The 12,071-nt window shown below is 57.8% G+C and overlaps 1 protein-coding gene across 3 annotated transcripts in view; it reads left to right on the top strand.

Annotated features, from left to right (window-relative positions):
- Positions 1 to 7,252, top strand: part of MAP2K5 (mitogen-activated protein kinase kinase 5) — a 243,271-nt gene extending 236,019 nt beyond the window's left edge. For 2 of the 3 annotated variants that reach the window (XM_045541653.1, XM_045541644.1), the window contains one exon: positions 6,831 to 7,252. In XM_045541653.1, coding sequence (XP_045397609.1) covers positions 6,831 to 6,935 — 105 coding nt within the window. In that variant the 3' untranslated portion in view covers positions 6,936 to 7,252. The remainder of the gene's footprint in view (positions 1 to 6,830) is intronic. The other variant, XM_045541664.1, reaches the window with a different exon arrangement.
- Positions 7,253 to 12,071: the final 4,819 nt, after the last annotated feature.

The following is a 12,071-nucleotide window of genomic DNA, read 5'->3' on the forward strand; positions in this document are numbered from 1 at the left end:
AACATCTGTAGAGGCCGGACGCGGTGGCTCACGCCTGTAATCCTAGCATTCTGGGAGGCTGAGGCGGGAGGATTGTTTGAGCTCAGGAGTTCAAGACCTGCCTGAGCAAGAGCGAGACCCTGTCTCTACTAAAAATAGAAAGAAATGATATGGACAGCTAAAAATATATATAGAAAAATTAGCCGGGCATGGTGGCGCCTGCCTGTAGTCCCAGCTACTCAGGAGGCTGAGGCAGGAGGATCACTTGAGCCCAGGAGTTTGAGGTTGCTGTCGCTACGGCACTCTAGCCCGGGCAACAGAGTGAGACTTTGTCTCAAAAAAAAAAAAAAAAAAAGGAAAGAAAAGAAACATCTGTAGAGCTCCCCAACACACCTCACACCCTATGGCTCCGCTGCTCTCTGCGGTCCTGTCCTATCCAAACACACCTCCATTTCTGCTAAGAAGGGACTGAAGGGTTACCCCTGCCAAGAGGGCTGGAATCCTAAAGGGAGATAGATTCAAGCAAGGCTCACAGGTCCAGCAAGAAAAGGTGAGGTGGTGGGTAGTAGGTTAGCATTTGGGGGTCCCTCCAGCCTCTCAAATCACCTTTTTCAGGCACCCCAGTTACTGGGCTATCCCTGCGGGCTTTTTTGAACAGCTTATTGGAGTCTCTACGAGTTTGGGACTTGGCTAGGATATACGTGAACCAGTTTCACCCACTTAGACAGGTTTTATGGTTCCTTGACATCCTCTCCCATGCAGCATCCTTGAGGGAGGACAATCCTGTGGTCCAGAGGTCTAGAGCAGCCTCAGCTTGTAGAGCCTTCTCTCTCTCGACATGCCCACCCCAACCTGCAGTGCTGCTCAGCCTGAGCATCAGGCTCCTGAGGAACCACCGCAACTTACCAGTTGGCACAGCTAACTTCCCTGGGGGTGCTGCATGCTCGGCACTGCCCTGCCCTCCGGTGGCTACCAGTCTAATGTTAGGATAAGATGGGCTCAAAAGAAGATAACTCACTGCAGAACAAGTATGTATCTTAGGGAGGTCAACAAGCAGGTGTTTGCACAGTTCTGTGGAGGCAGAGATGACATCTGTTGGGAGGAGACATGAAGAAAGGCTTTGCAGAAGTAGATCTTAGGTTTGGGGTGTGGTTTGCTGCCAGGCATCCTGTTTCTAATTGTTCTTTCTGCCCTGACCTCCAGGGTCTGGTCTCTATATCCCTGAGAAGTTTCTTCTAGGCCCTGAGCCTCAGTTTTCCTGGCTTCTCTGGAGTCTAGACCCACAAAGAAAGCATGGAGAGCCAGGGAAGCTGGGTTGTCAGTGAGACCACCCAGCTCCTGCTCCGAGAGCAGGCTTCCCTGCAGGGTGGGTGCCACCACGCTCCGGCCCTGGCGCAGGTGAGTAAGGACAGTATGATGGCTAAGTGCTGGGGCCCTAGAGACACAGTGCCCATGTTCAAGCTTGGTGGCCTTGGACAGGTTCTGTAATCTTTCTGTGCTTTGGTTTTCTCATCTGTAAAATGGGGATAATATTAATACTTAATAGAATCGCTGAGTATTAAATGGTTAGAAGTGCCTGACACATATGAATCTGAACCGGGAGATCACAAGTGTGCCCTTTCCACCGTAATGTCAGTCTGCCAGTTAAAAATTAGTCGGGCATCGCTTATGTATGAGATACTCTTTTTTTAAAAGTAGACATATAAAACTCACTGTGCCCAACCTTGGGGAGCACTAGTAGGCAGGAAGTCAGTGTGGTGAATGTCATGATAGAAGAGTGTCCTGGGTTTAAACCCTAATGCTGCCACTTTCCAGCTCTGTGTTCTTGCCCCACATCATCAAGTTTCCTGGAGTCTATAAAATGGGGATTCTGGGAGGGGTACGGAGGGCTACATGCAGGGTAAGGCATTCAGCCAGTGCAGTGAATAGATGCATACGTAATACACAAACCACTCTTTCATGCCACAGACATTAATTGAGGACCCACTATGTGCCAGGCATTGCACCGAGCCCTGCAGCCACACCAGTAAGTTTTTAAATGATTCTAATGCATGATGTTCTTGAGGAAGTTTTATGAAGACAGGCAAGTGTGGGGACCCCAAGTAGGTAAATTCCTATTTGGGAAGAAACTCAAAGCCCAACTAAGGACACCCAGTGAGGTGTCATCGAATGAGCACTGGTCTGGGAGTCCAGACCCCTGAGCCTCAGGCAGCACTCACCTACTGTGGGAGCATCATTCCTGCCCACACGACAGCTCACCAAGCCCTCCTTTCCCACCTCCACATGAGAGGGGCTCGGGAGCGTCCTGCTGTCCATCCATCAGGAAAGCATCTCATCACAGTAGAACTGGGGGGCAAGAAGTAGGGATGTTGGTACAGAGGTGAAGAGTCAAACTCCCGACATGCTGGACACTGGTGCCCAGGTAAAGGAGGGAGTGTAGTGAACAACTGCAATTCCTCTTCACCACTTAGGATGTTTTCACCAGCACCCCACATCTCCCCCTTGGTGGGAGTGTCTGCACCAGGAGATGCCGCCTCTGGTGTCGTTGTGTTGTCACTCTCCTGTGTCCCACTTTTGGAGCCATCCTACCTCTTGCAGTCCTGTCCTTTTCCCTTTGTTATGTCTCTATCTCCATCTTCTGTGGCGAAGCTTGTGAGCCATAATGCTTCAAACCTGCCACTTTAATTGTTGCAACTGGCCCTGAGAATCTAGGAGATGAGAGTGGCTCCCACTGCCTGGTGAGGAGGCCAGTGAGATCATTCAGCAGCTCCAGCCTGGCACTGCCAGGCTTTGCAGACAGGCTGCTCACACGTTTTCTGTGAGGAAGACAGAGGCCTAGGTGTCTGGAGCAGTCACCGTGAGCGGGAGATGCTCTTGACGAGCAGCATGTTGGTGTTCCAGCTCCAGGGAGATGGACCAGGCCATGCTCCATTGTTCCTCATCGGCTGATGGGGCTGCAAGAGCGTGTCCACACCTGGACTGCTCTGCCTGGGAGAGACGTACATTTCACCCAGGCACAGAGGTGGGACCATCTGCAGGGGCTGGAGCCCTTCCCGGGCCTCATGGGGACCCTGCAGGGAGCCTCAAGGTCAGCTCTCTGATTGCACATGCAGGAGAGCACGTGGTCATGAGCACATCTCGAGTCAGGAGACCCATGTTCTGGTTCCAGCCCAACCACGTGCTTGGATGCCCTGCGGCGAGCTCCACACGCTGAATGTCAGTTTCCTCATCGGGAAGGTAGAGATGTATAGCTGTGCTTGGTGCCAGAGTGAACCTGGGGAGCCAGCGGGCACACAGGACAGAGCCTTTGGCAAGTGCCTGGCACACAGCTCCGTCCAGTGCTGGACTCAGTAGTATTGAGAGTGCAGTTTCCATCCATCTCTAGGAGGCTGGCATTGCCGGGACTCCTGGAGCATCTGGCTGTGCAAAACTCAGGCACTTCAGGGAGGCCGAGTGATTTTCGTACTTCCCCCAGAATTTTCCATCAGGTTGTATTTGTTTGCTAACTAAACTCATGAGGAATGCCTGCACTGTGCATGTCACAGGGCTTGAGGATGTCAAATAAAGTCTAGGAGGAAGGAGAGAACTGCACCCCCCCAGGGTCCCATGGGAGCCATGCCAGCCCTGAGAACGTTCCAGAATAGAAACCAGAAGATCTAAGTTCAGTCTCAGCTTTTTGTTGTTGTTGTCATTGAGACAATGTCTTACTCTGTCACCCAGGATGGGGTGCAGTGGCACAATCATAGCTCCTGCAGCCTTGAACTCTTGGGCTCAAGGAATTCTCTTGCCTCAGCCTCCCCCAATAGCTGGGATTATAGGTATATGCCACCACGCCCAGCTAATTTTTTTTACTTTTTTTAGAAATTGGGTCTCACTGTGTTGTCCAGTCTGATCTCAAACTCCTGGCCTCAAGTGATCCTCTCACCTCGGCCTCCCAGAGTGCTGGGATTAAAGGCATGAGCCATCAGGCCTGGCTCAGTTCTTAACCAACAGCTTCCCTCCCTGGGCCTCACTGTCCTCTTCTATAAAATGGGAGCTATGTTACACTTTCCCTGCTTCCCACACAGGGTTGATGAGAGGGGTAGTCAGGTGACTCCCCCAGTGTGCCCAAGGGTCAGCACTGACAGAGGTCAAGACCCAGAATGGTCTAGGCTTGAAGCCTGCAGCCCTGGTCCCACCTCTGGCCAGGCAGGCCTGACTCGCCCTGGTTCCTAGAAATAAGGCAAGGGGGAATTGCAACCTGGTATTGGTTGTCCCACCTCTGCCCAGCCCGGGACTGCCCAGGAAGAGCCCAGGGCAGTAGATTTGTGTTACAGAGACTTACGGTCCAGTCCCAGCTCTGGGAACTGAGGCAGGTCAGCTATGACCCTGTGGCCTCTGTTTCCTCATCTGTGAAGTAGAGACGATAGTGCCCACTTTTGTGAGTTAGCACTTCTTTGGTTGCAAATAACAGAAACCAACCCATGCCTGGGAGGTGCCTCGTGGACCTTGCAGACAGAGATGCTGCCAGGCCCCAGGGTCTCTAATGTTGTCAGGACCCCCTCCTGCCCTGCTCTGCCCCACTTTGTGCAGCACTCCTACTGTCACTGCCCGCAGACCAGCTCTCTCCATGTGTCCAGTCACATGGTGGTCCATGGCTGCCAGCAGCTCCCAGGTTCACAGGTCACAGCCCAGGTTGCCCAGAGATGCTGGGGTTCCCCCGTCTCTGTCTCCCTCTGTGATTCTGCCCCTCACATCTCACTTCAGGCACCCACCCTAAACCAATCAACAGTTGCTGGGGACAAAACCAGCCGTCCAGGTCAGGGTGGTGTAAAGCGTCAGGGATGCATCGTGCCTCAGCAGCGATACAAAGGATCTGGGGGTCACCTCCCAGCAACGAGGGCAGGAGAGGGCCAGAGTGTCTGGCGGAGCGGAGGATGCCAGCAGCCGCACAGCCCTCTCCCCCCTCGCCTACTGGGGCACTTGGGCGAAGTGCTTCCCCGCAGCGCGGCCATCCGCCCTTCCTGCAACGTGGAGGAATGCCTCCACTCTCCCCTCCTGCGGTTCCGCTCTGCTTGCTCCGGAACAGATGATAACAGAGATGGAGCATATGGGCCCCAAAGTCACCCGGCATTCTGGGAAAGTGACACTCTGTTACCCCGGGCTTGGAGGGAGGGGCCCATCACTCCTGAGCACAGCTTCTCCCTTTGTTCTTCAGAGGGGCACAAGGTCACCTCTCCTGAGCCTCCTGAAGGGAAGTGTGCACGCCTGGAGTTCAGGACGATTTCCTCTGTCTGGGCACAGGGTGGGTATATATATGGGGAGGAGGACATATGAAAGCCAAAATAGTCCCTCCTGGGCCTCTCCTGCCTCTGCCCCCACCCAGGCCTGTGCCACTCACGGGGCGTCCACCCAACCTGGCCTCCAGCTCCCCTTCCCCATGGCCCTGCTCCTTTGGGGGTCCTGCAGGCGTGTCGGCCCCCACACAATGCCATGAGCAGATCACAGGAGGCGCCCAGCTGGGCCCCAGGCCTAGCTCCACCATGGCCTCAGTGAGTCCCTGCCCTGGGTTGGGTGCCTTGGCACCTTCTGAGCTGAGTTTCTTCCCTCCTTGCACCTCCCTACCCTGGCCTGGTCCATGACAGCTCCTGCAGACACTGGGGGCTGGCACCGAGGGCCCACGTCCCTCCTGGCTATGCGATAAGCTCATGGCGAGGCAGTGTGGCACCTCGAGCAGGTTCCCAGGACTGCAGGTTGAGGCTGGGGTGTGTTGGGAATGCCACCCTGAAAGCCCAGCCAGTGGAGGTGGGGGAGGGCCCATGAGGACCTCAGAAAGCTGGAGGGAGCAGGGAAGCTGCCCCTGGAAGGGGAGTGAGAAGAGGAGCTGGGGGGCAGGAACAGAGAGCCCCCATCCTCTGTGGCTCCCCGAGTCTCACCATTCAGGCTATAAAGTTTTGGGTAGGTGAGGAAGCCACCAGGTATAAGTTCCTAGCCAAGAAGCTGCTTGGGGAGGAGGAGGAAAAAGAACGTTTTTCAGTTTTCCTTTCACCTTTGACTCGTGGCCAGGCAACCCTATGGCTGTCCCTGCTTTTTTCTGACCTTCCCTGGGAACTCCCAGGAGGCCCTGATTGTGGGTGTAAATCTTGGTGCTTCAGGACAGCAGAGGAGGGACCAGCTAAATATAACCTGGCCTGCCTGTGGGCTAAGTAGGTTAGAACCAGAGGCAGGCCACTCGGAGACAGTGCCGGCCCCTCCAGAGTCCAGCCCCCACCCGGACTTCTCACCGGAACCAGAGTGGTCTGCGGTACCAGCACGTTCCTCCGGGCTCCTCTGCCTTCCCCAGGCACGGGTCGCCTTCCCCAGCCGCAGATGGTGATTTATTTATAGGAGAGCCGTAGACAAAGGGGAAAACTAAAAGGGATTGACACGGCCTCTGACGAGGTGGTTCCTTGGTCTCTGGGCAGCAACTGGACCGGAAAGCTGGCAACACAGGTGCCAGGCCTTGGCCGACTGGCCCTGCGGGTGACGCTGGCTGAGGAGGGGCCAGGCAGAGTGTGCAGTTAAGATAGGCCCTCGCCGTTAAGGACCTTTCAGGCTCCCTGGGGTGTCAGGACAAGGTGACAGAGCAGCAGGCGGAGTCTGAGGCGAGCCAGCCAGTGCTGCAGACGGCCAGTGCTGACTGTGGGTGTGGCACTGCCCGTCCTCGGGCCTCAGTGGTCTATGCTGTGAAATGGGGCTGACAGCCGCCCTCCTTACCTGACACGGTTATTGGGGAAAAGAAATCAGATCCAGGCCGGGAACAGGCCTTGAAAAGTGTACTGAAGGGCAAAGTCCATGGAACACCGGTCACAGCCTGCGCCTCTTTCCCACAGGGCCACCCGTTCATCGTGCAGTTCAATGACGGAAACGCCACCGTGGTGTCCATGTGGGTGTGCCGGGCGCTGGAGGAGAGGCGGAGCCAGCAGGGGCCGTCATGAGGCCGCGGCTAGTCGCTGGAAGTCCAGGACCAAGGGGCACAGCCCACCTGTTGCCCCCTCTCCATTTGCTGCCTGCACCAGAGCTCGCTGGGCCCGGCTTCCCTGCTGTCACCTTCGACTCCGCGGGCAGATGGCCTGGCCGGGGGCGTGGCGGCCCCTCCCGTCGGGAGGCCCTGACTGGCAGGGTGGGCAGAGGGGGCAGGCAGCGCGAATGGAGGCTCCTGTGTTCCCCGCCCTCCGTTCCCCTAACGTTGTTCTTTGTAAAGGTCAGACCCCACCAGCCTCGCTGTGGGAATAAAAGTATTACCGCTCTGTGACTGCCTCACTCCTGTGAGTCTGTCACCCAGCAGGGCCGGGGGCAGGCACCTGCGGGCACCCCGACGCCCCCACGGTGCTCTGAGGGGCCCGCGGCCGTGTGGCAGAGGAGAAGCACGGGCCTGGAGGAGCTGAGCCAAGTCCAGCAAGGGGCGGGCCCGGCTGGGCTGAGAGCGCCTCGCTGGGCGCTGAGCGCTGCGCCCCAGCACGGACAGCGCCGGGCGCTCGGTCCACCCGTCGGGCTGAGGAGGAGCCGGAGACCAGGCGATTCTGAGCGGTCGTCCTCCGCCCCTGGCCCAGGCCCTACCACCAGCTGCTCTCCTGGCCTCCACGCAAGCCGCCCTCGCCGCCTGGCCCCGCACCCGCGACCTCTCACCGCCGCCCGGCACTCGGGTAACCCTCGCGACCCCGGCCAGGCGCGCGCGGCTGCCCGCATGGTGCCGGCGGGGAGCGGAGGCTCTCTGGAGCTCCGTTTCCGCTCAGAGGTCCAAGCAAGCGGCGTCTCGACATGTCTAAAGGCGGACTCTCCCACCCTACCCCGGCACACGTCACACACACCTCGGACCTCCTCTCATTGCTTTCGCGCTCGCTTAGCGGCACCTCCGTCCTCCCAGCGTCCAAGCCAAAGTGCCCGCACTCGGCCTTGACTCCTTTCTATGTCACACCCCACATCCAGCCGGCCAGGAAGTCCTATTGTCTTTGCCTTCAGAGGATATTGGTTCTCCCACTTCCCACCGTGGCCAGGCCGCCATGGCCTCTGGCCTGGACCCCTGCAGCAGCCTCGTCCGTGGCCCCCCGCCCCTGCCCCCACCTCCCCGCCGCGTTCTAGTCACATGGCAGCTCGAGGGAGCCTGTTGAAGCAGAAGGCAGATACTGTCCCTCTCCTGCTGTCCCTCCCCTGTTCAGCCCCCTCCAGGGGCTCGCAGTCACTCTGGACAGCCACGACCTAACAATGGCCTGCGTGACCCTGTACAATCTGCCCTCATTGTCTCTGACCGCAGCTCCTGTCGCCCACAGTTCCCCCGTTACCCAGCCAGCTGGCCTCCTTGCTGTGCCTTGCACATCTGGGCACACTCCCACCCGAGGGCCCAGTGGTGTCGTCTAGCCACCAGAGGTCTACACTCCATCGTGTACGGGCGGTGCTGAGCACTGCCCAGCCAGGGGCGACGTTTCCCAGCCCCCCTTTCCCTGAGCAGGGCCTGTGACTAGCTCTTCTCAATGGAATGAGAGCAGGTGGCTGGGAAGCCTAAGATGTAGATGTCCTCTGCTACCCCCTTCTCCATCCTCCTACTAAGTGAGAGGAAAATGACTGCCATGCAGGTGGGGAAAGCTGAGCCACGGTGGAAGGAGCTTGGATCCCTGAATCACCACGTGGAGAAGTGGGCCACTCCCCCTCAACGGAACACCTGTGATGGCCTGTTAACAGCAGGGACTCAGTTGTATAGATTTGGGTTTTCTGTGTCACTAGCAGCGAGTATCACGGATGAATGTAGGCCTTTGTACTTGGTGCCTGGAGCATCCCTCCCCACGTACCCACGGGGCTCACTTCAGCCTGCAGGCCTTAACTCAAATGGCACCTCAGTGAGGCCTACCTGACCACTCTACTCAAAATCACACCCTCCCACACCTCCCGCGGGTACGCACGCGCCCCTTGCCTGCACTGTTCTCCTCTATTGCATTCGTAACTGTGTGACAAACCACTTATTTTACTTATTTATCTTCTGTCTACCTCTCCCACCCTCCATTACAATGAAAGCTCCACTTGGGCAGCGATTCTGGTCTGTTTTCTTCACACCATATCCTCAGTGCAAAGAAGAAAGCCTCGCCTAGTAGGTGCACAGTAAATATTTGCTGGCCAAATGGCCAAGATGGTGGGGCTGCGACTCCCAGCCCATGCTCAGTCCATTGCCCCACGAAAGGGCCACCTGTGTGAGGCATCATCTGGTTTCCCACAGCAGAGTGGAGGCCATCATGTTTTCAGTAGCACTTTGTAAGGCACAGGCCTTGAGCGGCCAATGAGCCTCAGGCAGCATCATCCTACTGAGCTACTTCCTTGGGGCTAGGAAGGTCACAGAAATGGCCCGGCCAGGGCCGTGAAGACTGTGCTCCCTAGCCCAGTGCTCAGGGCAGGGGAGAGCTGCAGGCTGCACATATCGTGGACTTTCCCAGGGAGAGGCGCTCAGAGAGTGGGGCAAGCTTGAGGGCTCCCCAGACAGGCCCGACCACCCCAGGATGTGGACCAGCCACCCCCGAGACTCAAAGCCTGTCCTTGTTTCGAGAAGATGCATCCAGCAAGCTGTCATCCTAGATCCTAAGTCAGGAGAGGCAGGAAAAATGAGCAGGTGTCCCATGCCAGGCTGTGCTTAGGGCTTACTTTATCAACTCGTTTAATCCTGGCCACCATCCCGTGAGGTAGATGGGGGTATTATTATTCTGTCTGTTGTGCAGATGGAGAAACCAAGGCACAGGCCGAGCGACTTGCCCAGGGTTACCCAACACACGTAAGTGGCAAAGCATGGCCCCAGAGCCCCACTCTTAACCATGGCCCCAGAAGTCAGCGGCACAAGCTCCTCACACAGAGCACTGGTGTGCATGCATGTGCACACACGCACGCACACACACACACACACCCTGTCCTCTAAGCACAGAGGTTCCAAACTGGTGTGCAAAGGTGGTGTATCAGTACCTTTGGGAGTGGGGCCCAGGGACCTGCTCTTCGACCGGCTCCCTGGGGATACAGGTGCAGAGCGCCCTCCAATGGCACTGGGAAACACTGCTCTATGTAGAAGCCCTGGACCTGGAAATTAGCTTCCAGGGTGACCTTGGACAAAGCATGTCTCCTACCTGAACCTCAGTTTCCTCATCTGTCAATGAAGGGATTGATCGCACTGAGTCCCAGAGCTCCTCCAAGCCCTGAAGTTGCAGAGCAGAGTTCTCACCATTTGGGGCCACAGGCCCTGTGAGCATCCCGAAAATTATGTGCACCCACATGCATGCACAGAGTTCTGTTCGCAACTCAGGGGTCCTGGAGCCCCTGCAGCCCACTCACTCATGACCCCAGGTCGAGCCTCCTGCTTTGGAGCAGCCCCCAACGTGTAAGTTCCCTCTGGCTTGAAGTCAGGAAGATGGGGAGCTGGATGACCTCTGAAGGGTTCTCCTACCGGGGTTCTCTGGCTGGAGGCAGGACCCTCTTTGGCCTGCATGGGCTCCGTCATTCCTCTGGTCACCCTTGGCTGCCCTTTCCCTCAGAGGTCCCGGGAGGGCTGAGACTTAGAACACAGTGGGGCAGGAATGAGCTCTTCCCTCTGCCTCGAAAGCCACCCCCAGCCACCCTCAACCTATCCATGTGGCTAATTACTATTCCTCCTTTTAGGTGCCTCTCACATGGTCCCTCCTGTCAGCACCTTCTTTATTCCTTCTCTGGGGACAGACTATGAACCCCTCACAGGCAGGGACATCTACTCACCTCCATCCCAGGACCCGGCCCACGGCTGACATGGGGAGGGTGCTCTGATGTGTGGGAGGACAGAGGGGAGGGATGGGGATGGAGGGATGGGGCCCTCAGACTGAGGCCCTTGGGGCAGCCCCGCCTCCCCAGGGCTTGTCACTGTCCCGCCCTGGTCTCCAGGTCTCAGTGACGCCCACTCGCCTTCTCACCAGAGCCTCCTGGAGAAAGACCCCCATTGGGTGCAGCCTCAGGTCTCTCAGACCTTCAGGGAAGCCTGGAGAGGAGCGTTTCTGGGGCAGGAGGGCCCTCACAGGGTCACAATGAGAGGTAGGTGCCTCCTCTGCATGTAGGGCCCTGGCTTGGAGGGAAGGAGGCCACCTCAGCACTCTCTTCCTTCTTCTGCCTTTGGTTTTCCCACGTGGGAAACATGGGATACAGAATCCCAGGGCCTTGGAGACCCTCCAAGAAGGCAGGGGGGCAGACGGAGGAAAGGTGGGATCTTCTTCCCAGGGTGTGGTTAGACACAGGCCTTGTGGTCCCAAGCAGCATGACCCAGAGCCCCCAGCCCAAGGCCCAGCCCAGTTGGGGGGTGGTCAGGCCAGTACAGCTGGGCTGGGTGGTCTAGCCTGGCTGAGGGAAGCGGAGGGCGCCCTGCCCCAACACCAAGGACCTGGGACCTTTTGCTGGAGCTGAGAGGACCTGCATCTTCCCGAGAGGCGTACACCTCCCGATCTCTGCACGCCCAGGGCTGGAGGCCAGCGTCAGACCCCAGTGAGGCCTCAGGAGGGTACGGGGCTGCAGGCTGGCAGCTCCCCTGAGGCCGCTTCACATGGGGCTGGTCAGAAGGGGGTGACACTGCCTCCACATGGATGGGGGAGCCCAGCGAGGGCCGTGATGCTGCCTTGAAAATGTCTCCCCTCCCCACTGAGCACCGCCCAGATTCCCGCCTGGAGCTCCATCCTTTAGCCAGGTCCAGTCCCTGTTAGGATGGGAGCCTGTGTCCTCGGTCACAGAGATGGCAGTGAGAAAGAAAGGTGTGCGGGAGGGGGAGGGGAGGGGAACACAGGCTGAGTGCCAGGGTCGGGGAGAGAGGCTGTGCCCAGCAAGGTGGCAGAAGGGCCTGGCGCAGGAGGGCAAGAAGGGAGCCGCACTGAAGGGTCACGGCGGCCCAGGCAGCAGCCCGACTCCATTCCTGGGGCCAGGTGGACCCTCCGGACTGCACCCGGACCAGGTCCCAACTGCCACATGGAGGGGATCGAGTGTTTTCACTTCCTGTGGGCTAGGAAACAGTTCAATCCAGGGCAGGGAGGAGGCTGAGGCCGGCATCAGCTCTGAGGTCCTGTGGCGAGAGGTCAGAGGAGTGGCCATGTGGG

This window comes from Lemur catta, chromosome 1 (assembly GCF_020740605.2).
Source record: "Lemur catta isolate mLemCat1 chromosome 1, mLemCat1.pri, whole genome shotgun sequence".
Taxonomy (NCBI): Eukaryota; Metazoa; Chordata; class Mammalia; order Primates; family Lemuridae; genus Lemur; species Lemur catta.